This window comes from Pelodiscus sinensis, chromosome 5, assembly GCF_049634645.1.
Source record: "Pelodiscus sinensis isolate JC-2024 chromosome 5, ASM4963464v1, whole genome shotgun sequence".
NCBI classification, from domain to species: Eukaryota; Metazoa; Chordata; order Testudines; family Trionychidae; genus Pelodiscus; species Pelodiscus sinensis.
This window is the reverse complement of record NC_134715.1, coordinates 128,243,358-128,271,310: the sequence shown is the minus strand read 5'-3', so window position 1 is coordinate 128,271,310 and position 27,953 is coordinate 128,243,358. Positions and strand designations below refer to the sequence as shown.

The 27,953-nt window shown below is 46.7% G+C and overlaps 1 protein-coding gene across 3 annotated transcripts in view; it reads right to left on the bottom strand.

The window, feature by feature from the left end:
- RNF24 (ring finger protein 24) overlaps positions 1-26,486 on the bottom strand; it is a 75,682-nt gene extending 49,196 nt beyond the window's left edge. Inside the window, exon 1 of one of the 3 annotated variants that reach the window (XM_075930981.1) lies at positions 26,352-26,486. Coding sequence is in view for 1 of the 3 variants with exons in the window: in XM_006139207.4 (XP_006139269.1) it covers positions 17,079-17,110 (32 nt within the window). In the remaining 2 variants the exon portion in view is untranslated. Of the gene's footprint in view, positions 1-17,078; positions 21,806-25,795; positions 26,290-26,351 lie in introns of those variants that run through there. The other 2 variants (XM_006139209.4, XM_006139207.4) reach the window with 2 other exon arrangements.
- Between the last annotated feature and the right edge of the window lie 1,467 nt (positions 26,487-27,953).

Below are 27,953 nucleotides of genomic sequence, written 5' to 3'. Positions count from 1 at the left end.
TAATAGAAGAACTAGAGGACACCAAATGAAGTTAATGGGTAGCAGGTTTAGAACTAATAAAAGAAAGTTCTTCTTCACACAGCGTGTAGTAAACCTGTGGAACTCCCCACCAGAGGAGGCTGTAAAGGCTAGGACTATAACAGAGTTTAAAGAGAAGCGAGATAATTTCATGGAGGTTAGGTCCATAAAAGGCTATTAGCCAGGGGATAGAAATGGTGTCCCTGGCCTCTGTTTGTCAGAGGCTGGAGAAGGATGGCAGGAGACAAATCGCTTGATCACTGTCTTTGGTTCACCCTCTCTGGGGCACCTGGTGCTGGCCACTGTCGGCAGACAGACTACTGGGCTGGATGGACCTTTGGTCTGACTCAGTATGGCCGTTCTTATGTTATGTTCTCAAAGGGTGTGTCTAGACTACATGCCTCCTTCGACGGAGGCATGTAGATTAGCCAGATCGGAAGAGGGAAATGAAGCCGAGATTAAAATAATCGCGGCTTCATTTAAATTTAAATGGCTGCCCCGATCTGCCGATCAGCTGTTTGTCGGCAGATCTGGGCAGTCTGGACGCGACGCACCGACAAAGAAGCCTTTCTTCATCGGCACAGGTAAGCCTCGTGAAACCAGGCTTACCTGTGCCGATGAAGAAAGGCTTCTTTGTCGGCGCATCGCGTCCAGACTGCCCCGATCTGCCGACAAACAGCTGATCGGCAGATCGGGGCAGCCATTTAAATTTAAATGAAGCCGCGATTATTTTAATCGCGGCTTCATTTCCCTCTTCCGATCTGGCTAATCTACATGCCTCCGTCGAAGGAGGCATGTAGTCTAGACACACCCAAAGTGTGTTTACAGCCACCCGTCCTGGCTCTCAGTGTTCTGTGCTGTTATCTAGCTCTAATTTAAGCCTAAATGTCTTCTAACAGTCAGCAAGCAGTGCTGGTAATGCTGCTAGACAATATTGATTTCCTGTGGTCCGGCAAATTCTCCGGTTTGGCAGAGATTCAACCTGTAGTAGCTAGCCCATAAGTTATGGAAATTCCCTACAGTACTGTCCGTGGAAATGTTAATAGCCAAAGAAAGGAGCACACGATGTACTTCCCTGAACTGGGACTCTCTGGTCCAGCAACATCCAGACCACGGATATTGCTGGACCACAGAGCCGAGGAAGAGGGGAGGTCTGGTGGCGGGGCAGGAGTGCCGTAAGGGGGGCACCAGTGACTCAGCCGGGAGCCCAGTGTGTGGGGGGAGGATGGACAGCATAATGGGGAGTTCAGGGGCGGGAAGCAGAGCTGGGGGGGGGGGGAAATCGGGAGCTGGGGGGGGCTGGATGGGAGGAGGGGAGGCCGGAGGAAGGGGGGGCGGGAAGCAGAGCTGGGGGGGAGTGTGCAGCCACTGGCTGCAGCTGGAGTCCAATAGGCCACGCCCCTGGCAGGCACTCCCTCTAGTTGCTAGTAGAAGCCGGGCGGGGGCACGGGAGTGGCTGGGTGTCCCCGCCCCACTTTTGCACGCGACCACAGGGCTCCCAGCGCCAATCGCGACCTGGCTCCATCGCCCCCTCCGGCACCCAGCCAGGAATTCAGAAAATACCGGACATTGTACGTATCCGGTATTCTCTGAATTTTTCTACCAGACAGAGGGCGCAAATACCAGACTGTCTGGTAGAAAACCGGACGCCTGGCAACCCTAGAATGTATTATAGAATTAGTGCGTTAAAAACAGCCTAAGATGGCCCACATTCATCCGAGACAATGTAAAACATCTGTAAATTCACGAATAAGGAATACTGCTTTAGTGACATAATTTTCGATACGTAAGACCTGCATTTCCCTCCACCTACTTGTTTTATTCACACAGATTTGGGGCAGGAAACTGTGTTACACGTTACCCTGCCAACATGAGGCTGTGGCTTCTAGGCACTATTCTAATACAAATAAATTAATAAAAATTAATCATGCCATATTGGTACCAAATTCACCTCTCCAGAACAGGAGACATTAGAATAAGTGTACTAATGTATTGTGATTTATTACATCTTGATAAGTTTTAACACCCTATGTTATATTAATTTGTTCACAACTTACTCAACATTAACACATTTTAATTAATGAAATTAAATGTATAAGGCTCATTGAGCTACAGTGAAACCTTTGTTATCCGACACTGTTAACCAGAAAACTTTGTTAACTGGCATTGCCCCCAGCCACAATACTGTCACATCTTCAGGTGCACACGCCTGGCTTGGTTTACCATGACTGGCTTAACAATTTTTTATTTAAAAAGTAGCAAACATCTTTAACTCAAAATAGAAATGTGAGACCAACTGCCACATACTACAAAACTACCAATATTAAAAACTTGAGTTGTACTGTATTATTGTCCATTGGTTTTTCCTAGGTTGATGGGACCCTCAGATAACCAGAATTTTTAGATAACCGGAACACGCTAATCCCCAAGCGTGCCAGATAACACAGGTTTTACTGTACTACTAAGAGTTTGGCTAAGAACCCAAGATCCAGTGAGTTTGAAAAACATGGTAAAATTATTTAAATGTACTCAACTCGGGTTGCTTGCTCTCACAAAAGCTAAAACTCCATGTGTAACCCTGTTACTTTTTGGAACTGCGGAGACTCAGCACTGTTCCTTGCCTTAAACATCTCCTCCCTCGCCGGGGAAGTACAACATAAGAGAAACAGTTAAGGGCACAAGATATGGGATGAGCTGCACCTACTTATGCCAAGTTGGAATTTAGCCCAGTAAGTAAATAACTGGAATCAACACCCTAATCTAATGCTGAAATGGTGATTCAGGAAGTAGCACTGCCCTCAGTCTCTAGTATATAAATCCTACACCATGAGGTTGCTTTGCTGATGGATGTCCCATGTTTCTGACGAGACATAAAAACCAAACTCTAATAACCACCAGTGGTCTAGATCAGTGATGGCTAATCCGTTACAGGCAAAGAGCCAAAATAATTGTGCATGTAGCGCAAAGAGCTGGGTTGTCGAGCAAAAAAAAAAAAGCCCCCCCAGAGTTGTTGAGGAAAAAAAACCAAAACACCCTGTCCCTTTAAGAAATGTAGTTAAAGGCTTTTTGGCCACATCAGGCTCCCACTGGCTGCTACCATCTTGAAGACGCCATTTTGAATGCCCATGCCGGATGGCTCCCTTGCCCTCATGAGCACAGGGAGCCAGGAGGCGGGGGCTGTTTTCAGGGACGGCTTCAGAAGCTGCACTTTCGGGGACGAGCTGCGGGTTGGCCATGGCTGATCTAGATCCTATACATCTTTTGTCATGAATGGGGATCAATCATAGAATACTAGGACTGGAAGGGACCTCGAGAGGTCATCGAGTCCAATCCCCTACCCCCATGGCAGGACCAAGTACTGTCTAGACCATCCCTGATAGACATTTATCTAACCTACTCTTAAATATCTCCACAGATGGGGATTCCACAACCTCCCTGGGCAATTTATTCCAGTGTTTGACCACCCTGACAGTTAGGAACTTTTTCCTCATGTCCAACCTAAACCTCCCTTGCTGCAGTTTAAGCCCATTGCTTCTTGTTCCAGGATGCTAGAAAGGATGCATGACGGAGTAGTTGCAATGGTGAAATGGAACCATTAGCATTCTACCGGTCCTGTTTTCCAAACCTACATAAAAATCCTGTTCCACTTTCAATTGCTTCTGACATTCTTCCATTTCTAGCCTAGTCATTAAGCAGGGCTGCTGTGTGCCATTAAGATTCAGCCCTAGGGATGTTAAATTTTGATCAATCAGCTAATTGAGTAGTCATGGGGGCTCTTGTATATTTCAAAGGGAGAGGCGCAGCAGTCCCTGCGTCCCTGCTCACACCATTTCCCCCGCTGCCTCGCCTCCCCTCCCTCTCCCCCTGTGGAGACAGTGCTGGGGGAGGGGTGAGAACACAGCTTTTAAGCTGACTCCCCCCAGCAACGGCTCCTGATCCCCCCCCCTTTGTGACACTGATACAGAGGCAGCAAGGGGCAGGGAGCAACTAGTTCAGCCTAGGCTTAGCAGGTAGTCGACTAGTCGCTTGCATCCCTACTCAGCCCCATGGGGCTCTGGCCCTGGTTTCAATCTCATGAGGGCGCCAGAGCTCTGGGCTTTAGGCTGCAGCTCTGTTCCTAGTTTCATTCCTGTAGGGGTGCTGGGCTCAGGGCCCCCACTGTCCCCTGAAACCAACTTGCTGCCCAGCTTCAAAACCCCAGGCCCACATGGTATATTTTCGCAGAAAGCTACCAGCAGTAGAGAAAGATGGATTGGTGATTCAAGCTTCTATTACAAAGCAGCTACTTCAACACTATGTAATACACCCTCCAAAATACATGAACAGAAAATTAAGGTCACCAAGGCAAACGCTAGCAAAGGAAATGGCAGAATTAAGGTTCCTGACAGCTTTAGTCCCGTGTGTATGAGCATGATACAGTGTGTGATTACATGGTCATATGGAAAGTTTCAGAGTGAATGATTAAAGTTTAGCAAAAAGCCGCTCAAAACAGTCTTAGATTGGAAAGCATCAGGCAACCTTCACTCTACATGGCATATAACACAAGGCAAGCGCCTTTAACTGCTGTTATTCTGGCTAGAAACTTATCAACAAGTTTGAGGAATTGGTTACAATGTACCTCTTAATGTGAATGCATTTGTGCTATCAGTGACATGGATATTAATGCAGAACACAGGTCATCTCTAGTTTGCATTAGTTCAAGTACTTTCATCCAGTGCCTGTTGAGAAGGCAGGCCCGTTTGCTTAGGGCTGATTTAACACATTACAGAAAAATCAACAGAACCTTCTAGCCAGTCTAAGAGTAAGAAAAGGAAGTTCAAAACAAAATAAAACATTTTTCTTTTGTGAAGTGCCGGACTGGACTAAAACAGAAATAAGAAATGGAAGTGATTAGGTCACTTTGTCCATCCTTTTGCCAGGTTTCAGTGGAAATCCAAACCAGAAAAGCAAGCGTGTGCTGCCACTGAAGCAAGCATGCAGAGCAGCCTGCAAGGTACATTTGGAAATAGTCCAGAGATCCATTTCCAGCATACTGAACCTCAGAAACCTAAATTAGATCCTTTGTGTGTATGCACACAATTGTCCTACCCGTTTATTTGCTTTGCCGCACCTAGCTATGAAATACTATTAGGTGACTTTTTTCCTTTGGCCTTTTGTTTCTTTTGTTTCTAGCCACAGCACTTCTAGGAGCTCAAAATGTCATGATCTGCAGCGTTCACTTTTATTTCTCATAAGGGTGGTGGGGAAGCCCACAGCATTTTTTTTTTCAAATCCATTTACAAAAACATAGGCCAGTGGTCCCCATCGCGGTGCCCATGGGTGCCATGGCACCCGCCGGGGCATTTATGTGCAACCCGCCGAGTGATCAGGGCCGGCCCAAGCCATTCTTGTGACTTGGGCGCATGGCGTATGCGCAGCCCCTGCCCCGGGCGCCCAGCAGTCCCAAAAGTTTAGGGACCACTGACATAGGCTATATTAATATATTTTAACCTGTGGAACTCGACAGAGGATGTTGTGAGGACCAGGACTTTAACAGGGTCCAAAAAAGAACTAGATACATTCGTGGAGGCTAGGTCCATCAGTGACTATTAGCCAGGCTGGGTAAGAATGGTGTCCCTAGCCTCTGTTTGACAGGGGCTGGAAAGGGGTGACAGGAGAGGGATCACTTGATAATTCCCTGTTCTGTTCACTCCTTCTGGGGCATCTGGCATTGGCCACCGTTGGAAGACTGGATACTGGGCTGGATGGCCCTTTGGTGGACAGTATGGCTGGTTGGACAGTATGGCCGTTCTTATGTTCTTAATATTAACCTTGTGAAGGAGGAGCAATGACTTCTGCTTTACGCTGTCCAGTTTTAAAGGATCACTATCTGCCTAGGTGAATGGGAACTTTGCATAACGGTGCTGCTTCCTTCTTACCCGCGCTTCCCTATTTTTCACAAGATATTAGAATATGCTTAGTTCCTTCTCACTTAGGGGAAGCAGCTGATAAGCTTCAAGACTTTAAACAGGGTGCAGAATTGATGGCATCTTATTTGCGTGACCTCCTCTTCACCCTGTGCTGCTATGTCTCCACTGACACAGAAGAGCAAAAGTGCTAAAATACATGCTTCTAGGCGAGTCTCTCTCTGCTGGTCCTACTGGGCACCCGCTTCTCGACGACTGTAGTGAGAAGTCAGGGTACAGGCGAAGGCTGGAGAGCTAACAAGTTGCTCTCCATTTCCACATCACCCCATGCAGCAGAGGCTCCTGGCTTTTGTGCTTCACACAGCCCAGCAGAGAGAACGTGACGAGGAGCCTCTTGTTTCAGTACTTCTAGCCAAAAAGCTTTGTGCGGCTGGGGAAGAAATGCTGTGATGAGGCTCATCTTGGCCTCACTATCCCTAAGGCAGCAGAGCGTTGGAAGGCAGGAGTGAAACACACTCAGACTTTGGGGATTTTGGGCTGATTGTGCTGCCCCCCGTGGGCCACGTGGCAAGGCAGAGGTGTAAAGTGACACACAGAAAGCATAAGCAAATAGTCCAAGGGGCTTTAAATCCCCTGCTTTAAATACAAGATCACACTTTACCTAATTCCCCACTAGCATTTTCCCTGAATTTGAAAGGGGAAAACCGTTGACACAAAACCAAAATTGAAACTCCAGATCCGTGTGCAACATTCAGCTCTTCGCAGCAGAGCCAAACGGCTCTCCGCACGGCCCCTTGCAATAGTGACATTGAAAACCCGGCGGTCCCATGTGGTGTGGATGTAGCAACACTATACCCTCCTCTGTCTGCTTCAAAGCAGTCAACGTTCCAGGTTGGCATTTCACAAGAAAGATAACCACAGCTCTCTACCGTTATTGCTCAATTCGGTTAACTCTCCCTCTTTCAGACTGGCCCCTAGCTTGCTGTTCCAATTCTCGACCCCCCCAGTGTGTTCCCTGTATGTGAACACCAGTGTGGAATACAAACAGAAACGCCTTCCATCACGTAGCAGTAAGTTTACAGAGACTAGTACGAGGCCAAATAAGCTAGCTATTCATCAAGCTGCAATGTGGTCATAGATTCCATGACTTTCTGAGACCTCCGTGACTTCTGCTGCTGGAGTGGCCGGTCCCAAAGCTGGTGTGGCCTCGAAGGCTGTCAGCACGGGTATGTCGAACTAGGAGGGTAATTATGAAGAAAGGGATAGAAAATAAGAAACAGAATATCTTACTGCCCCTGTATAAAACTATGGTACGCCCACATCTTGAATACTGTGTACAGATGTGGTCTCCTCACCTCAAAAAAGATATTTTGGCCTTGGAAAGGGTTCAGAAAAGGGCAACTAAAATGATTAGGGGTTTGGAACGGGTCCCATATGAGGAGAGGTTAAAGCGACTGGGACTTTTCAGTTTAGAAAAGAGGAGACTGAGGGGGGATATGATAGAAGTCTATAAAATCATGAGTGGTGTGGAGAGGGCTGATAAAGAAAAGTTATTTATTAGTTCCCATAATAGAAGAACTAGAGGACACCAAATGAAATTAATGGGTAGCAGGTTTAAAACGAATAAAAGAAAGTTCTTCTTCACACAGCGTGTAAGTCAACCTGTGGAACTCCTTGCCAGAGGAGGCTGTGAAGGCTAGGACTATAATAGAGTTTTAAGAGAAGCTGGATAAATTCATGGAGGTTAGGTCCATAAAAGGCTATTAGCCAGGGGATAAAATGGTGTCCCTGGCCTCTGTTTGTCAGAGGCTGGAGAGAGATGGCAGGAGACAAATCGCTTGATCATTGTCTTCGGTCCACCCTCTCTGGGGCATCTGGCGCTGGCCACTGTCGGTAGACAGGATACTGGGCTAGATGGACCTTTGGTCTGACCCAGAATGGCCGTTCTTATGTTCTTATGTGTATCAGTTGCGTATTGCCTGGATGGTAGACGCGCCCACAAACAGCCAGGCAGTACGCAACTACGCAGTGGGGGGGGGGATGCAGGGCCAGGACAGGATGGAATCCCTGGGGCTGGACTCACCCATGAGCCCCGCTGGGACTGTGTGCAGGATGGGCAGCACCTTGGGATCTGCATGCGCCCAGGCGAGCCTGCTCTGCTCTCCACCGGCCGATTCCCCCCGAACTCCTCCTGGACAGCCCTGCTTTCCGCCATCCAGTCCTCCTTGCCCAAATCTTCCCTGGTCAGCTCTGCTCTCCCCACCTCCCTCCTGGCCAGCCCTGCTTCTCTCCCGGCCAGTCTGCCCATCCCGTTCTGAGATCATGTGTGTCCGGTATTTTTTTGAAACCCATCTGGTAACCCTATTCCTGCATTCTATGAATCAGCTGATGATGGTCGGACGGGGGGGGGGGGGGGGGGGGAGTGGAGGGCCTGCCAGTGGATGGGATGCACTGGGGTGGGATGGGGGAGCCGATGAGAGGCTGCTGATGTATTACTGTGGCTCTTTGGCAAATTCTGGCTTCTTCTCAGGCCCAACTTGCCCCCCCCCCCCCCACGCGCACACACATTATACTAAGCCAGGGTTTCTCAAACTGGGGTGGCAATGTGGTTATGTGGGGGTTGTGAGCGGTCAGTTCCCAGGTGGCAGGGCTGGAGCAGTCAATGACTGGCATGGTTAGCAGCCCCAGCCCTCTGGAGCTGGGGGTAGAGGCCATACTCCCAGGCTTGCTGTGCAAAAGGAGTCACCTGTCCAAAAAGTTTGAGAACCGCTGTACTAAAACAATGAGGTGCAGCACAGGAGAAAGCAAACAGGGCCTCTCTTCTGTTAATATACTGACAACACATACAGATGCCAACGGAGCGCCATCAGACGTAAAACACCAAGAGATCGATAGACCACACAGCAGGTGTTTACAGTGGGTGTCTTGTGTTAGTGGCAGGAATAATGTAGCTCACCTGGAACCAAAAGGTAAATGAAAGAAAGACAAGCTGAATTCAGTATGGGGTTACAGAGGAAGAACTTAATAAGTCTGCTATATTCTCTCAAAAGTTTTTAGGGAATAGTGTGAAAAGGGATCGGGGTGGCTCCGTTGGCTGGCCAGTTGAGGCACAGCAAAGGAGCGTGGGGAAGGGAGAGAAGTATCTTGTACCGTTGTTACCTTTGCTCTGCAAACACAAGCATGCACACATACTTATATACTTAAAATTCAGCAGCATGAAGCAGATGACTGGAAAGTTAGTGTCTTGTGATAGAAAGGCACTAACAAAGCCTGAGTCTCCTTTAACAGTTGATGTGCCAATGGCTCCCTCCACTCTTGCAAGGCAAGGACACTATTTGTTTTATGTTTCTTGAAAAGATTTTAAGATGTCAGCATTATTTAAGAACCTGGCGGGGGGGGGGAGAATTCTTCACCCACTCCAATAGGAATTTGTGCCCATGCATTTCTACTGCTGTCCGTTTTACATCTGCCCTGCTGGAAAGGGATAACAAGTGGAGTTCCTCAAGGGTCTGTTTTGGGACCCGTACTGTTCAATATCTTCATCAATGATGTAGATATTGGGATAGAGAGTACGCTTATTAAGTTTGCAGATGATACCAAACTGGGTGGGGTTGCGACTTCTTTGGAGGATAGGGACATAATTCAAAATGACCTTAGCAAGTTAGAGAAATGGTCAGAGGTAAACAGGATGAGGTTTAATAAAGAGAAATGCAAAGTGCTCCACTTACGAAGGAACAATCAGTTCCATACATACAAGATGGGAAGCGACTGTCTAGGAAGGAGCATGGCAGAAAGGGATCTAAGGGTCATAGTGGACCACAAGTTGAATATGAGTCAACAGTGTGATGCTGTTGCAAAAAAAGCAAATATGATTCTAGGTTGTATCAACAGGTGTGTTGTAAGCAAAACTCGTGAAGTCATTCTGCCGCTCTACTCTGCACTAGTTAGGCCTCAGCTGGAGTACTGTGTCCAGTTCTGGGCGCCACATTTCAAGAAAGATGTGGAGAAATTGGAAAGGGTACAGAGAAGAGCGACGAGAATGATTAAAGGTCTAGAGAACATGACCTATGAAGCCAGGCTTCATGAACTGGGCTTGTTTAGTTTGGAAAAAAGAAGATTAAGGGGGGACATGATAGCGGTTTTCAAATATCTAAAAGGGTGTCACAAGGAGGAAGGAGAAAATTTGTTCCTCTTGGTTTCTGAGGACAGGACAAGGAGTAATGGGCTTAAAGTGCAGCAGGGGAGGTTTAGATTGGACATTAGGAAAAAATTCCTAACTGTCAGGGTGGTCAAATATTGGAATAAATTGCCAAGGGAGGTGGTGGAATCTCCCTCTCTGGAGATATTTAAGAACAGGTTAGATAGACATCTGTCAGGGATGGTGTAGGTGGAGCTTGATCCTGCCTTGAGGGCGGGGGGCTGGACTCGATGACCTCTTGAGGTCCCTTCCAGTCCTATTATTCTATGATTCTATGATTCTATCCTTCCCTGATGCCAACAGAAGATGTTGGCCTCAAAAATGTGCAAAAGAGTTGGTTTCTCTTCCCCCATATTTTATAGCACCAGCTGTTTTCCCTGGAGCAGGAAGAAAGGTTTTTGGAGTACTCAGCAGCGAGGGTGAGGGAAAGCCCTATTGTGCATGCAATATTCTATGCTAGCTACATTTTTCCAAAGCTTTCTGAGGAGGTTAAAGAAATCCCATGAAATTGTAAAGGATCAGAGCTACTGAAATTGCACAGTGGGAACTGCTGCAGTGGAACTGAATATTGTGACTCCCTGGATAGTACTCCAAAAATCGGCCAGTGAATGCAGCAGCATTCCAGGGGCCTCGCACATGGTGTAGTGTTGTTTGAGTAAACAGTGACAGTCCTAAAACAACATGATTTTTCCCCTACAGTTCCTCCCAGCTTACTGTACACTCAGCTAGCAGGTTTTTATTTAAAAAAAAAAAAAACAACCAAAACTTGACCGTGTCATTCTAGAGAATAAATCTGAAACAGTAACAATATTTATATTAATTTACTGTTGTACTCTCATTATTAGGGATGCAACTCTTATCTGCCCCCTCAAGAAATTCACAAACCAAAATTATAGTGCCCTCTAAATTAGCAGTTTAAGTCTCAGCAGGAGGCAGAACTTTTCATCCACATAATTGGATAAGAGGTTATTAAATTATGACACCCTTAAAATAGTGATATTCATCCAGCAAACCTAATTTCTGTGGCCATTTTAAAATTCACCCCCTACATTAATGCAAGAATTTTTACCTTTATGTTACTGCTTGCAATCTTAATTTCACCTTGCAGTGTTTTGTTTTGTTGGTTTTTTGGCCTAGGATACAGTAAATCTCAATAACAGTGTAAGACTGCTGTAAAGAAATAGTGAGTTCCTAGGAACGTTAAGTCACCAGCACAAGAAAGCTGCAATGGTCAAGAGGTTTTACACCAGAACTTTATAACTTCATGTAATCTGAGTCTTCTACTGGAAGGCGAAAGATATTATAGGCACTAGCCACACCGCTTAGCGACAAGCATGCAGGCTACGTGAAGTATCTCTTTCAAAGGTCAAGAGAGCATATGATGCTGTGGAGTAGTAATACAAGCTTTTAATACAAGCTAAAGATACTCTAAACTGGTCCATTTATCAAACCACAACCTCAACCTGTCAGCATTCCCAACTCCTCCTTGCTACCACTATGCAAGTCTCTCAGCAGGGGAAAAGATATTGAGTGTACTTTCTTTTCTCAATCCCTTCCCTGCTCTTTCTATACACTTTTTGCACCTCCTCTCTCGTTATGAAAAACTCGGCAAAATGTCAGCTTAAATTTTAAAAACAAAAGACTGGAATAAAATCCATACCTGGGCTCCACAGGCTTCACTCTGTTATTGGGACGATTTTTTTTTTAAATGCAGAAGAAGCACATTATTGAAATTCTGTAGGAAAAACCAGTTCTCTTCAGCCCCATGGGGGCTGCCATGTTAAATCACAATTGAATTCACAGAACAAGGCTGCTCAAATACCACCATGGCAGCTATTGGCACATTTCAATGAGACTACCCTGGCCTCCTTCGCATAGTGGAAATCATGAGCCTTTCTTTGTGTGTATTTAAAAAGCATGTCTTTGAAAGCATACTGGGGGATAGCCAGAGCTTTCTGGCTTGCTGCTCCGCAATTGAACAATGAGGATCACCTAGCCTACCTAGGTCAAGCAAATACTGTGCAGACCAGAAAGAAAACAAGCTGGAGAGAATGTTAGTTTAAACAAGCCACACAGAAAGGAAGGTTTTAAGGAGTACTTTGAAGGGAGAGATGGAGGGTCAGTAGGGTGTAACTAAATCTTTACCTTTTAATCTGTCCAACGAAAATCTAGTTTTCCTGCACTCAAAGGAACTACATTTTTGCAACAGGGTCTTTTTAATGATAAGAATTGAGTTTTTCTGTTTTACAATGCAAATGCTTAATTTCATTTTCCTCCCGCTCACATAGGCAAGAGGGCTAGACCAGCCCTGATGTTGAAGTTAAAAACTCATTCTAAATAAACAAATGAAGATTATATAATAACTTATTATATAAGTTATTTGAAGCTGTCCCTTGGCCAGCTTCAAATAACTGCTGGCCAAGGGACACCTGGTCTGTGAAGGGCTCTACCTAAACAAAGGAATGAAGATGCCTATCTCCTAGAACTGGAAGGGACCTTGAAAGGTCATCAAGTCCAGTCCCCTGCCTTCACAGCAAGACCAAGTACCATCCCTGACAGATTTTTACCCCAGATCCCTAAATGGCCCCCCTCAAGGATTGAACTCCCAACCTTGGGTTTAGCAGGCCAATGCTCAAACCACCAAGCTATTTCCCCCGCAGCGACACACTGTCTCTCTCTTTTTCTGTTATAAATACAGGTCGGACCTTCCTGGTCCTGCACAGTCGGGACCTGACTGTTCCCAAACGACAACATTTGCCAGACCAGGGAGGTGTCCCCTGCCTCTGGCCCCCTCTACTCTCTCCCCTACTCTGATGTCACCAGTCCCAGCCCTAGGCTGCCTTTGGTGGCCGGAGTTCTCCGGTCCTGGTCCGCACCACTGCACGAGGCAGATTTCCCCGGCCTCCAACCCCCATTGCCACTGGATGTCGGAGTTCTCTGGCATCACATTGCCACAGGTAGCCAAGCTGCTCTGGCCCCCGAATTCGCAATGCTGTGGGCACGCGGGCTTCTGCCGGTGGCTGCCTGGAATTCCCCAATCCCCAGCTCCATGCTGCTACAGGCTGCCATGAGTCTCTGGTCCCTGTCCCATCACTGATGAAGGGCTCCCCTGGACCCGCTAGCCCCAGCCAGGCTGCTGACCCTCCTGCCATTAAACTCTGGGGCGCTCTGGTCCAAGAGCAGCGACCAGACTAATAAAGCTCCCCCTCTGAGACATTTCAAATAAACCCTGCTTGTGTATCACCCTGTATTGCTCATTCAGGCAAGACGCTAGGGCCAGTTGGTTTCCCCCTGCGTAGGAGCTGCAGAGAAGCACCTAAATAACTGAGAAATGAACAACTCGGAGCATGCTCCACTTTTTTTTTAATCTTAGCAAATAAAAGGAAAGAATCAGGTATCAATTCAAGTTCTTGGACTTGTTAAAAAAACCCTACAAATCAGTTCAATATTTAAATTAAAAAAAATAGTAATGACAAATAGATTCCTTATTAAACCTATACTGCTTGTGTACACAAATGGTATTGTGCTGCATGGGGGAAAAAAAAAAAGACTCAGCTAATCCCTGCAATTTTATAAGCCTTTAATCCATTGATCTCACTGAAAAGGATTAGAATTATTCTTTTACTAGCAAATTAAAGGCGTTCTGAGCCAGATGGAAAGGAAAGCAAAGCACAACTCACATCCTGCAGAGACTGCTACCACACAGCAAGTAAAAGCTGAGGAACCCGCACCTGGCTGCCCATTGAAAAACTAACTACTCTTTCCCCCTGTAAACAGAGTCAGGAAAGAGAACTACCCTGGACTATCATGTCTGGACTACAAAAATAAATTCAATCCAACTGCTGCTATTTTAGTCAGCCTGGCTACTACTGAGTAGGGAAGTAAAATCCCATTTAACCAGTTAACCGGTTACATGAACTGCTTACCCGGGATCCCGCACCATGCAGCCCAACTGGGGTGTAGGCGGGGGCTTTTGAAAGTCAGCAATAGTTGATATAGACTGTTGAAACAGACTGACACTGCGTTAGCCTAACAACATCAACCCAAGCGATGCTACTCTCACAGAGGTGGAGTTAAATTGGCGTAGTGGCTGAGTTACATCGGCAGGAGCTACATTTTACTGTAGACACTTACAGAACCAGGGTCAACAAAAGCTGCCCTGCATCAATCTAACTATGTGGTGGAACCTGGGTGATGAATGACATCATGACATTTCCTGGAAGAAAATGCGTCAGAGTCCTTCTCTATACATTATGTTACAGTCTCCATTGTTGGAGGAGGGGGGAAGTAACAATTGATGCACTGTCCCATAAAAACATAAATTTACTTTGCTCTACTCACTGGATAATGAAAAGTTCAAAATGTAATTTCAGCAGAACCTACCTCTTCTGTCATCAAGCCCGATCATTCTCTTCAGCATCCTGGCGGTCTCACCCCATGTCCTAGCCCAAATGTAACAGCGGAGGTATGAAGGCAGGACGTGCACTACTAAAATTTAATTGCTTGTCAAAATATACTATAGTATATCTATAGAAATACAGGTCGGACCTCACTGGTCCGGCACTCTCGGGACCTGAGTGGTCCTGGATGAGGGAATTTGCCGGACCAGGGAAGGTCCCCTGCCACCAGCTCCCTCAGCCTGCCGGCCCTCCCCACCGCCGGCTCCTCCAGCCCTGCTGCTTCAGCCCCACTGCCAGCATGGCAGCATGCAGCCGTGGCCCTGCTGCTGCAGCACCAGTCCTGAGACATCTTCCTATGCCATTTACAACTAGTCTTCTTCAGATGCTAAAAACTACCGGAGCTGCCTCAGCTCCCTTGTGCAATTCCCACTGAACACTTCAGAGGCTCCATCATGTGTGGAGACCCTCCGGCCTGCAGACTGCATCTGGCCCCCGCGATAATTTCATCCAGCCTGTGTTTAGTCCCTGCTCTGTGGGGGTGGCACCTGCAGGCCACAGCAGCATGTGGCACCACGCCCACCTCTAAGGACACAGGGACATACAGAGTCTGCTTTAGCCCTGCTGCACCACTCGGGGGGGGGGGGGTCTGAGGTAAGCACTCTGTACTCCCTCCTGCACCCCAATGCCCTGCCCCAGCCCTGAGCCCCCTCCTGCACTCCAAACTAGGGATGTGGGTGGGGGGGCTGCTGCACAGTGGGTGCATCATGGGGGTAAGGGTGATGCTTACTGGGTAACCAGTTACCTGTTTACATACCTACCCCAAGGCCCTCATCCCCTGCCCTGCAGAGCCGAAGCCCCTCCTAGCCCTCTGCCCCACACCCAAACTTCCTCCCCGAGGCCACACTCTGAATCCAGGTCAGAACCCCCACCTGCACCCTAATTCCCTCCCAGACCCCACACCCCAACCTCCTGCCCCAACCCTGAGACTGCTCTAGTAACCTACTCAGGGATGTGAATGGGTAACTGGTTAACTGCTTACTGGTGGCCTCGCGTGGAGTGGGGAGCAGCAGCTGGCTCCCCCAGGTGTGCTAGGAATATAAAATCAAGGTTAAACTGGTTAATCATTAGGTTGACAGATCATTTAACCAGTTCACCAACTAAGCTGGATCCGGGCTATGAACACGGGCGTTGGGACTGCCACCAGCTCCCTGTCCCTAAGGTTTAACCAGTTAATTCATTAATTGGGATTTTACATCCTTAACCCTAACTCCCATCCCGGTCCCACCCCAACCCCCTGCCCTAAGCTCACTACTGCACTCCAAACTCCTTGGCCGCAGCCTGAAGCCCCCTCCTACACCCCATTGTCCCCAGCCCCACCCCACAGTCAACACCCCTAGTCAAAGCCCTCCTGCCCTCTGCTCCACTGTGGAGGGCCCCCCCCCCTTTTGGCTCCACACTGGAGCCTAGGGGAAATCCAGAGGCTCTGCCACCCCACGCCCACGGAGCTCTGCAGGGCCCACAATAGAAAAAAGGTTCCCCACCCCTGTTCTAAATCATACCTAAACCTGGTCTGCCTTGGAAAACTGACCCGCATAGCTATAGCAGAATATTTGTTTAGAAGCATGCCAATCAATTTCCTGATGCAGACAAGCCTTAAAGGATGGCTGTGAAGGACTGTAAATTAAAAGGCATGGAAAGGGAAGCTACATACGCGTTCTCTAGTGAACGCTAGGTGTGAGGAGTTGTTTCATGCACACAGTTAGCAGAAAAGCCAATCCTTCCCTTTTTGCTTTTCAGCAATGTGACAGTATCACACGCCACATGCTATGTTCTTTGTGTAAGCATTTGAAAGAAGCCAAATCTACAAACAATAAGCTAAAAACGCTACTCGTTGACGTAAGCCTATGCACAATTTGTAACAACGCCCCCACTTCTCTCACACTTGATCAGCATCATCATGGCTTGATAAATATTAGCACTGCAACATTTCACCAGATGGACTTTAAATTGCTTTTCATTTGCACTGCCTGTGCAACAGTGGCTGCGGAGCATACAAATATCCTGTGTATGAAGCAAATATAAATTACAACCGTATCCACTTTTAATCACAATACTGCACATAAGTCTGCTGTTACAACAGTCCTTTCTTGTACTTAATTCATTATTGTTAAGAATTCTGCCACAAGTCACCACATTTTAAATACTTCCACTCCCAATATTTCAAATTTTCATGTTAGCGTAAAAGTAAGTTTCCTTCATAAATCAAACTAGCTCTTATAGCTTTGAAATGCTCTGTTCAAATCGCCTCTTTTCATGACTTTTCCCTAACGGCAAGAACTTTGCATTTAAGTGATGTACCAGGAGTCTGTTCACCTTGAAAGTGCTGATTTACAGACATTCAGGTACATGAACCCTTATGTGGGAGAACACAAAGAGTGTGCATCTCCAATACCCAGTCTTCCCTGCTATTCCCTTAGACCTCTGATGCTGGATATTTAAACCACTATTAAGCAAACCCTTCCTATATTTAAGTACTAGTATCAAAACACAACTTACAGAAAATTGGACATCTGAATGGAGATAGACATCTGTAAAGAAATTAAAAGCAAAACCCACACACACACAATACAGCAGCAGTTGTCAAACAAAGAGCGCCACTAACCCCGGTTCACTGGCACTGCTGGGGTGGGGGGCTGGGGTGTTTTAAATAAATACAGCTCAGAGTAGCCTGACTAAGCATTGAGGTTATAACTGACACACACATCTGCTATGCCAGTCACAGCCAACAAACAAAATGAGAGATAAGTTTTTTAAAACAGCTCCACTGTTTTTTAATCATCAACTAAGAGGCCCTCAGAAAAAATGAGAATGATCAGAGGACAAGAATGGATTAGTCTCATCAGATAAGAATTATTGTTCCAATGACTGATTCTCTATGACAATAGTGTTCTTAAAAATAATGGCCTTTTCCTCTTGAGTATACAGAGAAATGCAATAACAAGCTGCCTTGAAAAGGCATTTCTTCTTTGAGTCGTTTTATATATAAATACTGACTAATATATAACAAAGTTTAAAGTAATCCTTTCTGGTGATTATACTCCTAGGCTCTGTTTACATTGCTCTCTCTTGCGCAATAACATATGCAAATGAGGCATGGCGATGAATATTGCCGCACCTCATTTGCATACCTAATGAGCTGCCATTTTTGCGGAACGGGCTTTTGCGCAAGGAGGAGCTGTCTACACTGCTTCTTCTTGCGCAAAAAACCCCTCTTGCGCAAGAGCCATTCTGCCGCTTATTTTATATTCATCGCCGTGTCTCATTTGCAGATATTCTTGCGCAAGAATGCGCAGTGTAGACATAGCTCTATAGTATATTAATTTGCATGACCAGTGTTCTTGCTTCCAATAGATCTTTGTAGATCTCAGACGTAAAGATGGTTTTTAAAGAGCCTTTCAATTTTAAAAATTAAAAAGTGGTCTGGTTACATGTTCTCCTACCTCTCTGATCACTTCAGAATCTTTCAGTAGGGTGGGGAGTCCTCAACACACACACTCCCATCTCTATGTGTGTGACAGTCCCATTCTTGATTCCTCCTCTTCTCTCTTTAACCCCTATAGTTGGGCGACTGAAATCACAATCGCTGGTTTAAACACTGACTTAATAAACAGCTGACTCACACATCTATCCGGGTTGTTCTCAAGTGGTCTCTCAATTTGCGCCGCATTTCAGCCTGCCTACCCAACTTCTCCTTCGAGAAGTCACCACCAATTTACACTTAAACATGACCACACTAAGCTCATGATCCTCCCCCCAAAAACCACCTTCACTATCGCTGCTTTCTGTCACTGCCAACACACCACCCCTCTCTGTAGCTCAGTCCCATTACAGGTCATCTATCTTGAATTTCTCTCATCCCATACATCCAGGCTGTAACTGTTCAGAACAGCTGGCGGTTCTCTCTGGGAGGGGGCGGGGCAAAGACGTCACGCACTCCCCCACCCCGAGGCCAATCAGGGTCTGTGGGTGGGGGAGAATGGAAGTGTCCCGGCCCTGCCCCTTCTGCCCAAGGCTCCACCCCTTCCGGGCAGCTCAGGGCCACTTCAAAAATTTGTGAAGTGACCCCCCCTTCTAAAATTATTGTCCACCCCTGTTCTATACTGCCCCTTATGCACTGAGCACCCACTCTACGTTGCAGTGTAAGGCTGATAACCTCCCATCAAGTAGGGATGTAAATGTTTAACTGGTGTTGGAAGAGCCATCCCTCCCCTCCCTTTAATCAGTTAACCAAATATTTAACCGATTAACCAATTAAATGGAACTTTGCATCCCTACAGTCAAGTCACACGTCACAATGCCTACAAGAAAATCAATCGGTAGCAGCTTGAGGATAAGCAGCACAGCACAGCTGGCGCTTTTTACATAATCATAATGAAAAAAAAAATTCTGTGCGCACTCAAAAATTATATATTTAATGGTGTTTCCTTCCCTTTACATACCACTTCCTAGTCCACTCTTCAGGTCAGGGACCATGTTTGCGCAAAGGTCTGCTAATCCTGATCAAGATCTCCAGGCACAACCATATTATAAATAGCACATAATGACAGCTAAGAACTAACAGGCCCTTGTAATTTGTGGGGCTCACCAGATTTTCTAGGACAGACTATCTTTGCTGCTTGGAAAAAAAAACAAACAAACCCACCACCATACAACAACCAACCACCTTCTTCTCTCCTTTAGGTATAACTAAGTTAGTCCAACTAAATGATCATCACCAGTGAAAGAGGCTACCGCATTCAATTGCTGGTTCATAGTTCAACGGTTCCCTCTAGCTGAATGGCCAATAAGTTCCACTAGCTCAGTGTTTAACCGCCTTTCTAGCTTTTGCAGCAAATGGGTCACCTCCAGGAGAGCAGTTATCATGGGCAAGGTAGAAGCAACCAAGAGGTTCCCATTTGTGCAAATGATCATAAACCAGCTCCTGAGCCAGAATAATATCATCACCCCTGAGCTCCGAACCCGCCCCTGGTTTACAGTTCATTTCCAATCCAAAGCCTGGAGCCCGATTTACAAGGCTATTCCTGGATAATGCAGCTAACAAGGCCTAGAAGAAAGGTTGCAAAACCTGTAGATAAAATATCTTGGGTCAACAATGCTCAACTTCTATATCAGTTTTTGCAGAATCAGCACTAAACCAATGCCTAAGCAAGCTTCAGAATATATTACAAGATCCAGCTATGAACCAGAGGTGTTCTGTCCTAACAGATGTTAGAGGGCTTATCCCTTCACCCTCCCACTGCCTTAACATGAACAGCAATTCCCAAAGTCTGGAGATCCAGGAAACGTGAAGTTTATTCGGGTTAGCATCCAGTTTCCTCTTCTCCCTTGCTCCCAACTTAACTCCTGTTTACCTCCAATATATATAGTAGTAATCTCAGCTATACCTTAATCAAACATTGTAATGAAATTTAACTAACCAACCTTGACACATTGCAACATGCTTATCTAACCAATTATACCCCACCACTTTAATTGGTTTACATCCACCAAAATAAATTATACAAAAGACAGAAACAAAAAAACCAGACAGAGACCATACAGATAAACAATAGAGAATTGGGGAGCATAATGACAAAGCAATACAGAAATGAGGATTTCACAACCCCAACTATTGGTAAGTTGGTCCTTACCAGACAGAAAGCCATTGTTCTAAGTTTTCTTTAAATTTTCTAGGCTCATCCCTTTATCGGATAGTCTAACAGCCCAAACTTGCCTTATTTCAATGTGACTGGTTTGGGATGTGGATGATATGACCATAATTTCCTATCTTATACTACTTAGCCAAAGGCCTTAGCTTAAGAACAAGGCCTCAGATTATATACAGATAGACTGTGACTCTGATTCTTGTTTTTATAATTCTTTAACTAGCTAAGTGATAACAAAAATACCCAATTTCTTAACATATTAGCCTTTACAGGCAGGCCTGAATGTCTATATCCTAACAGAAAGCTAGCAAACACTAATATTTGTGGTATGAGTGCGTGTGCGAGCAGGTTGCTGTTAAGGAACTAAAGCAAATCATAAATTTTTAGGACTTCTGTATGTACACATCATAAAGAATTAAAAGAGGTCACAGTATTTTTCTGCTGTACAGGTCACCTTTAAACAGCTGTTGCATTCCCCTGGGAACTGAAAGCTCCCGGTATAAATACAGACCTTGAGATCAAAGGCTTTGCATAGTGATTATCATCTCCAGGCAGAAACTTCCTCTGTCTTTACATCATCCCCAGGGCGTGGTTTACTAGCTGCACATGGGAAAGTAAATGTTTAGATGAAAAGCTGAAGTGGTCATGGAGGCTGACCAGTAAGACACTCCTGTGTTCTGTTTAGAATCACTGATTCTGCTGATACGTTGCGTAGGGTAAAACAGCTTTGTTGAGCTCTACCACTGCAAGATCAGGAGAGTTATGCAGTGGACAGCAGGGGGTTGGCAGCAAGAGTAGTCTATGACACTTGTGCAGCTCATTGGTAGATAACTGAAGAGAAGCATGAAGATGGGAAAGGCCCCTGTGTTTTAAAGCTGCTGCCCACTGGCATAAAAGCTCCTTCACTTTAAATTACGCCCGTCTTTCGTCTAGTCTCATCTACCCTTCTCAGGAAAGGTTATCCCAGAAACATTGGCTGGGAAGCTCAAGTACTGCTTGGATCCAGACCCCAAGACGTAACTCAGTCTAGAATCATGACAAGGAAGCAGCTGGGATCAATGAAGCAGACAATCGTCTGATGATGGCTGTCACAGATGCACCCTTGCTGATGTCAGTAACCATTCAAACACAACTGATGCAGCCTGGGGTTTTGTTGCTTTCAGTCTGTGGAATTCCCCTGCCTGGTGGAGATTTTTAGAGTTTCCATGGCTTCAGCAAGTATGATGCACATTGAGAGATGCACCAGTGGGACTGCCTTCCTATGCTGGTCAGTACATTTTGGATTTTTTTCCACTTCTCCCACCGATGCCAGCTTTGGTCTGAAACTTTCAGGGATGTTTCTTTAAAAAAAAAAAAATTTCTTGACCAGTGGCAAGGGCCACAAAAGATAAGGGATTTCAGGGAATGCTTTCAAACCTAAGGTGCTGCATCTTAGATGCATTTCTGCGTGTGTGGAAGTAACTGAGACTTCTCTGCCTAGTGACAAACGAGGACCCCTCGCTCCTACCTTATCCTCCCCTCAGAAAAACTGGGACCTCTCCCAACTATCTATGACCAAGGAGTGGACACAGGCCTCTCTCCCTGTGCCCAACCCCCTGAACAGGAAGACGGGGAAGACTGGTAATAGGAAAACTGTCCTCCTATATGTTGCAAGAAAAGCAAACATGGTTCTGGGAGGCATTAACAGGAGTGTTGTGAGTAAGACACGAGAAGTCATTCTTCCGCTCTACTCTGCGCTGAATAGGCCCCAGTTGGAGTATTGCGTCCAGTTCTGGGTGCCACATTTCAAGACAGATGTGGACAAAATGGAAAGGGTCCAGATAGTCGTCTACACATTGACATCCCTACATGATTAACCATTAAGTCTGGGCTTATTAGTTAATCCTGTTGACTACATGCACTGCCCCTCCTCCCCCCACTGCCTTAGTATCAGAGTCAGTGGGAGTTTGGGGGGGGCAGGAGCCGGTGCCTGTAAGGAGCCGGCTTTTAAGCCGGCTCCCTACGAGCACTACACCCCATGGAGCTGCCTGCCCCCAGCCTATCCCCTGCACTGTTGCCTCTAATAGAGAAGTGGCAGCAGTATGGGGGAGGACGCAGGCGGGAGCCAGCCAACCCACAAGCTGTGTATTGTGCTCTGACTGCCCAAGCAGACCTTCCTGGCACACTCTAGGTCCCCAGGGAACACCAACGTGCAACCTGCATCCTGTGGCTCGGGCAGATTAATGAACGGCAACCACGGCCCACTCAAAATCTCCGTAGCTCGTTTCTTATCACACCCTCACCATGCAGTCTGTGCACATGCCATAGGGGCGGTGGAAAACATCCAGCCCCGGTGGCAGGATTATTTGCTGTATTCATCAGGCCCAAGTGCTTCTGTGTGTGCCACTCACTCACACGTGTGTGCTTGAAAATTCATGGATTTACGCCTGAATTAGTAATTTCATGATTCCATGTAAAAATTGGGAGCTTTACAGAAAGTTACGGTAGGTTGGCATCTCTGCCTGTCCCCCCAAAAGTTCTTCCTTTTGAGACTTTTCCTCTTTTCCAGTAGTATTTCAGGGAAATACTAGCTAGTTTTTCTGGGCTCTGGGCCAAGATTATACTAAAGTTTTCGCTATAGGTTGCCTAGAACTTCAAATACAGTAGCCAGAGAAAGTGCTTTATGAATACAGTCACTTAATAAATCTGATTAATTGGTGCTGATTTTATTATGTAACAAGTTTAAGGTACCATTATTTACCTCTGATATGAAAACATACCAAGATTACAGTTGCTTAGTTTACTATTAAACAAAGTACGTTACCTGGGTTGGGATCAATAACAAAAGTCTGAAACATTCCATTCCACATTCACTTTCTCTTAACTTGAACAGGAAGAACATGGCAAGTTTTGTTATACACATCAATGCAGTTTATCACAAATAGCTATTTCATTGTTTGAACTAAAAGGGCTAAGCGCATCTATGGTGTAACTCCATACACTCTTAAGCTAGCTACTCCTGGAATTTCTAATGGTAGGGGTGAACTAAGGTTTAGACAAGTAAAGTAATTATTTTAGTTCAATAACTTTGACATGATAAATCACACAGGTACAACCAAAATTAATACATCAAATATCTGTGTTTAGGAATAGGTTTCACCCTGGTATTACAGTTTTATTCAGCATGTATTACCACAAACAAAACAGGATATGAGATTTTAAGCATGGCTTAACTCTGAAAAGTGACTCAGCAGTGTCTCATATTGTGAGACTGATTTCATGTTGAATTTGTCCAGTTTACAGGAAAAAAAAACCTTTTTTTCTATTTGTAGGCATTAGACTCAACCCACCATCTGCAAGTAATACCGGGTTCTTACCTATTTGTGCATTAAGATGATAAAATGCAAATTCGGCTTTTGCTTACACTTCTATCATGTGGCTATTTTCAAAATTGTTGCATAGGTATAGGGGTTCTGTTGATGACGCATAACTCAGCAGTAAATGCAGCTCTCTCACAGAGCTCTTTTGGCTCTACCACTGCTCATAAAAATAAATTCTTCCCCCCTTTCCTGCTTCATTAAAGCAGGCAGGATTTGCAGTTCAAACAAAGAGCAGCTCCACTGAGTACCTGAAGGTGCCATTTTTGCAAGATCACTTTTTCAGGCTAGAAGTAACCTTTAAATTAGACTAGATTCTGGGGAGAGGACCTATATTTTATTCACCTTCAAACATCTTTTTTCTTCTTCCTCTCAACATAAATGCTTTGCCAATATACTCAACTTTAAGTAAGCATGTAAGTAATTTCAATGATTCCAATGTAGCCTCTCTCTACAAAATCAACATGAACTTAAAGTGCTCTTATGAACCAGGGCCTTTATGAGCCCTTGTAGCAAGAGGTATCCTGCATTTGGAGAGGGAAGGTCTTTACCTAGTGTAATAGACCTTTTCCATCACTAACTTCTGTGTTTCCATATTTGAATAAAGAAACATGGTAAAACAGAAAAGGGTTCTCACCAGCCAATACAAGACCTTGCTTCAGCTGGCATTTAGTTTACCAACTGAACTTACACTCCTATATATCTATTCAATGTAGTGTGTGTACACACACACACACACACACAATATAATCCTCCAATTTATCTAATCTAAATTGGCTGATTGCTACTCCACACAGCACAAAGAAAAATGAAACTTGAATTACACAGCTAATGCAAGAGTCCAGCTACTGTGCACCCAACAGACAAAACAATAGGTACAAAAGAGAGATGATTACATAAAAGAACAGAACTATACAACTCTTGTCTTGATTTGGCTTCAAGTCAGTTGCCAACTGCGAATAGGAGCCCTTCCTAGTCGAACAGCCCTGCAGGGCAGTAACCAAAACAAAGAAAAGCCAATGAAACAACATTTCTGCTCAAAAGAGCCCAGACGTGTTCTTCCTCTCTGTAAAAACCAGAATGAGGAATGCATCTCATTATTTTCCAGCAGCCCTGTAAGAGGAGCCACTGAGCTGTGTTACGTGATACTAAACACGTTATACATGACAGGAAACTCCACATCAAAGACAGAGCGCATGCCAGAGCAATATGTAATCCAAACCTCCTGCCAAAGGTAGGTGGGGGGGAAATCCAACACATATACACAGATGTGGAGGATTTGGCACTCCCTTGCTATCTGCACATGGTTTGCATGGAAGATTCTGGGAGAGCTACTTGGATAGACTTGCATGTTACAAATATTAACGGAGCCCTGCATCAGTATAGCAGCAGCGAAAACACCATTGGGAACAATTCCACGCTGGCTGGGGAACAGACTAACTGATCTAATACATCTTTTCCACTGCAAGATTTTAAGATTTAAAACTTTCTCCCATCACCTCACAGATTCCCTATTCCGTATTGCTGGTGCACCCTAAAACAAAGACATTAAATAAACCAATTAGCAGAAGGTGCATTTTCTCTCCAGGGTTCTGTCACACCAGATCTATCCACTACCCTGAAGACAACAACCTCTTGAATGCTTGGATGGCCTCCATATGTGCTCGCATGGCCAGAAAGTGCGTCCCATGGTACATTTTAGAACATGCTTTTCTAAAAATCACAAATATTTGTGTGAACCCCTAAAATTCCAAACTCCTGGAGTACATGCTACAAGGGATACGCCGGCAACCTCTCTGCCCCACCTCTTCATGACTCCACCAGACAGTTCAACACAGAGCAGCAGACGGAACACACCTTGGTGCCTTTTTACCCACCTCTGACACTCAGCCCTGAGAAGGGTCTGATCTTTTTCACATGTGGGCAACACTGGCAGGGCCCATGAAGTCTGCCAAATATGACCAAGCTGAGAACTGGGTCAGGAATCGTGGGGCCTGCCCTTCTCCCCACGGGGGACGTGTGATGCCAACAGCTCTGCAGGAGTCTGTGCGCATGACCCTCACCCAGATTCCCCGGCACAGAGATATACTCTGTTTCCACCCCATCTCCCGCCGGGGCCCAAGTTTCCCTCCTCCCACAATTCTTTGCCCCCCTCTCCATCAGGCAGAGGGGATGAGGCACCCCTCACCTCCCAGAGCAGGTAAGCACTCACCTCACTCTGCCCGCCTAAGCGCATCTTGGGGGAAGAGCCCTCGGTTGGGGTTCAGTTCTCCTCCCCACAAGCAAGTCTGTGCCCCTCCCTGTTGCCAGCAGCTCCTGAGTGAGAGGGGGCAGCTGACACCCGCTCCTTGCAGCGTATGCACCGGGGAGGATTCTGGGGGACATCTCTCGCCCCACCCTGTGTGCAGTGGGGGGGAAGTTGGGGGGCAGCCCTCCCCCGCTCCCTGCAGCATATGCATGGGGAGGGGGCCATCTCTCCCCTCACCCTGCAGCGGATGCACAAGGGGGGGGCAGCTCTCCTCCCCTATGGAGCATGCACCAGAGAGGGCGAGATGGGGGGCAGCCCCCTTGCCCTGCAGCATATGCACCGGGGGGGGAATTGCTGGGGGGCAGCTCCCCCCCCATCCTGCAGCGTATGCACGGGGGGGGAGTAAGGGGCAGCTCTCCCCCTTACGGCGCGTGTACCCGAGAGGGAGAATTGGGGGGCAGCCACCCCTGGGGAGCCCCCCCCCTTTGCAAATCTCCCGGGAGCCCCGCCCCTCACTCACCCAGAGAAGCAGCCGGGCGGAGGAGTCGCGCGCTACTGCCTGGCTCCCGCTGACTGACAGCCGCGCACTGGCAGGCAGGGGACCCGGATGTGCAGGGCCCCGCCCACTCCGCTCCTGCCCCGCCTCCGCCCGGCGCGCCGGGACCTGCCGCACTGCGCGTGCGCGGACTGAGGCGGGCTGGCCCGGCGGGGCGTGGCTCGCTGTGGGTGTCCCTGGGAGTGCGGGGAGCCGCGCGCCAGGGCTCGTGCTGCCGCCCGCGCGCGCCTTGCAAGGGCAAAGCGCGAGCCCTGCTCGCTGCTGCGCCCTCCTAGCCTGGGGCTGCCCAGGGCTGTGCCCACAGGCCGCCTGGCTGCAGCCCCGCTGCACCCGCCAGGAGGGACGTAAAATCCCGATTAACCGGTTAAATCTGCGGTCATGCTTACGTTTAACTGGTTAACCCACTTAGCCGGGTCCAGGGCAGGGGACCGCTCCAGCCTGGCAGGAGCAGCCTCTCCCTGCAGGGCTCCCACTCCCAGCCCTGGGCAAGCTCGCTGCCAGCTCTTGGCCCCAGCATGCGGGGTGGGCTGCTAGCTGGTGTCCCAGTGGAGGGGCTTGGCAGGGGAGGAGTGCACCTGGCAAACCAGTTAACTGTTACCTGGTTGCACATGGCCACACCTTGGCTTGGGTCACCACGGCATCCTGGGTGTTTTTTTGAAATCCTCTGCTCTGGGTGCGCGGTGATTATGAGTGAATCGCCGCTTTCTGTTTTTCTCCACAATGTGAGGTCCTACCCCCTGTGACCACAGAGAAGTGCTAACAAAGGGAAATGCACAAAACCAGAGGGCAGATAAAACAGCCCCCAAACTCAGGATTTTTCAAAGCCAGCCTGATCCTTTGGGGTGAGGATAATTCATCTCATTCATCAATCTGTTGCCTCCCTCCGGCACGCTGTGCTGGCAACAGTGACCCCAACAAATCCATAACTGATCTTGGAGCATGTGTGTGCATGAAGGGGAAGGCAATGCTGTTGCTGCCTTGTTGGTGTCCCACTACAGAAGTTCCCAAATGGTGGATAGAGAGCTGGTTGTGTAGTGTGGGTTCCTTAGACATGGTTCCTGTGGCGGCATTAAAAGAAGCAAAATACAATAAATATAAATGTTGCTTCTCCATGTAAAAGCAATTGGTGCACTTGCCATGGAATGTTATGAGAGTGAGAACTTGGGAGTGGGGGAGTGATAAAGAAGGCTGAGCTGTATAGTAGCTCCCTACATAATATCTCCATGAATGTGTGGCACATCCCCATCCTAGTGAGACATCACATAGCTGCATTGTACATGTGCATTTTATTTATCTTCCAGGGCTTTTTCTTCAATGCTTGACTATGGAAAAACTGTATTTTACTTATGATGGACTGAGGCTGCATTATGCAAAGGGGGCTCCATTTTTATTTCAAGCCCCCATAAAGCTCATAGAACACCAGCCAGATGCTCAAGAAAGTGAAATAAAATGTGCTTCTGGACAATATGGTTGCATCTCCCGAGACCTGAAAGTGAGACAAAGTGGTGAGCTAATAAATGTTTTTTATTGGATTGACTTCAGTTGCTGAGAGAGACAAGCTTCTGA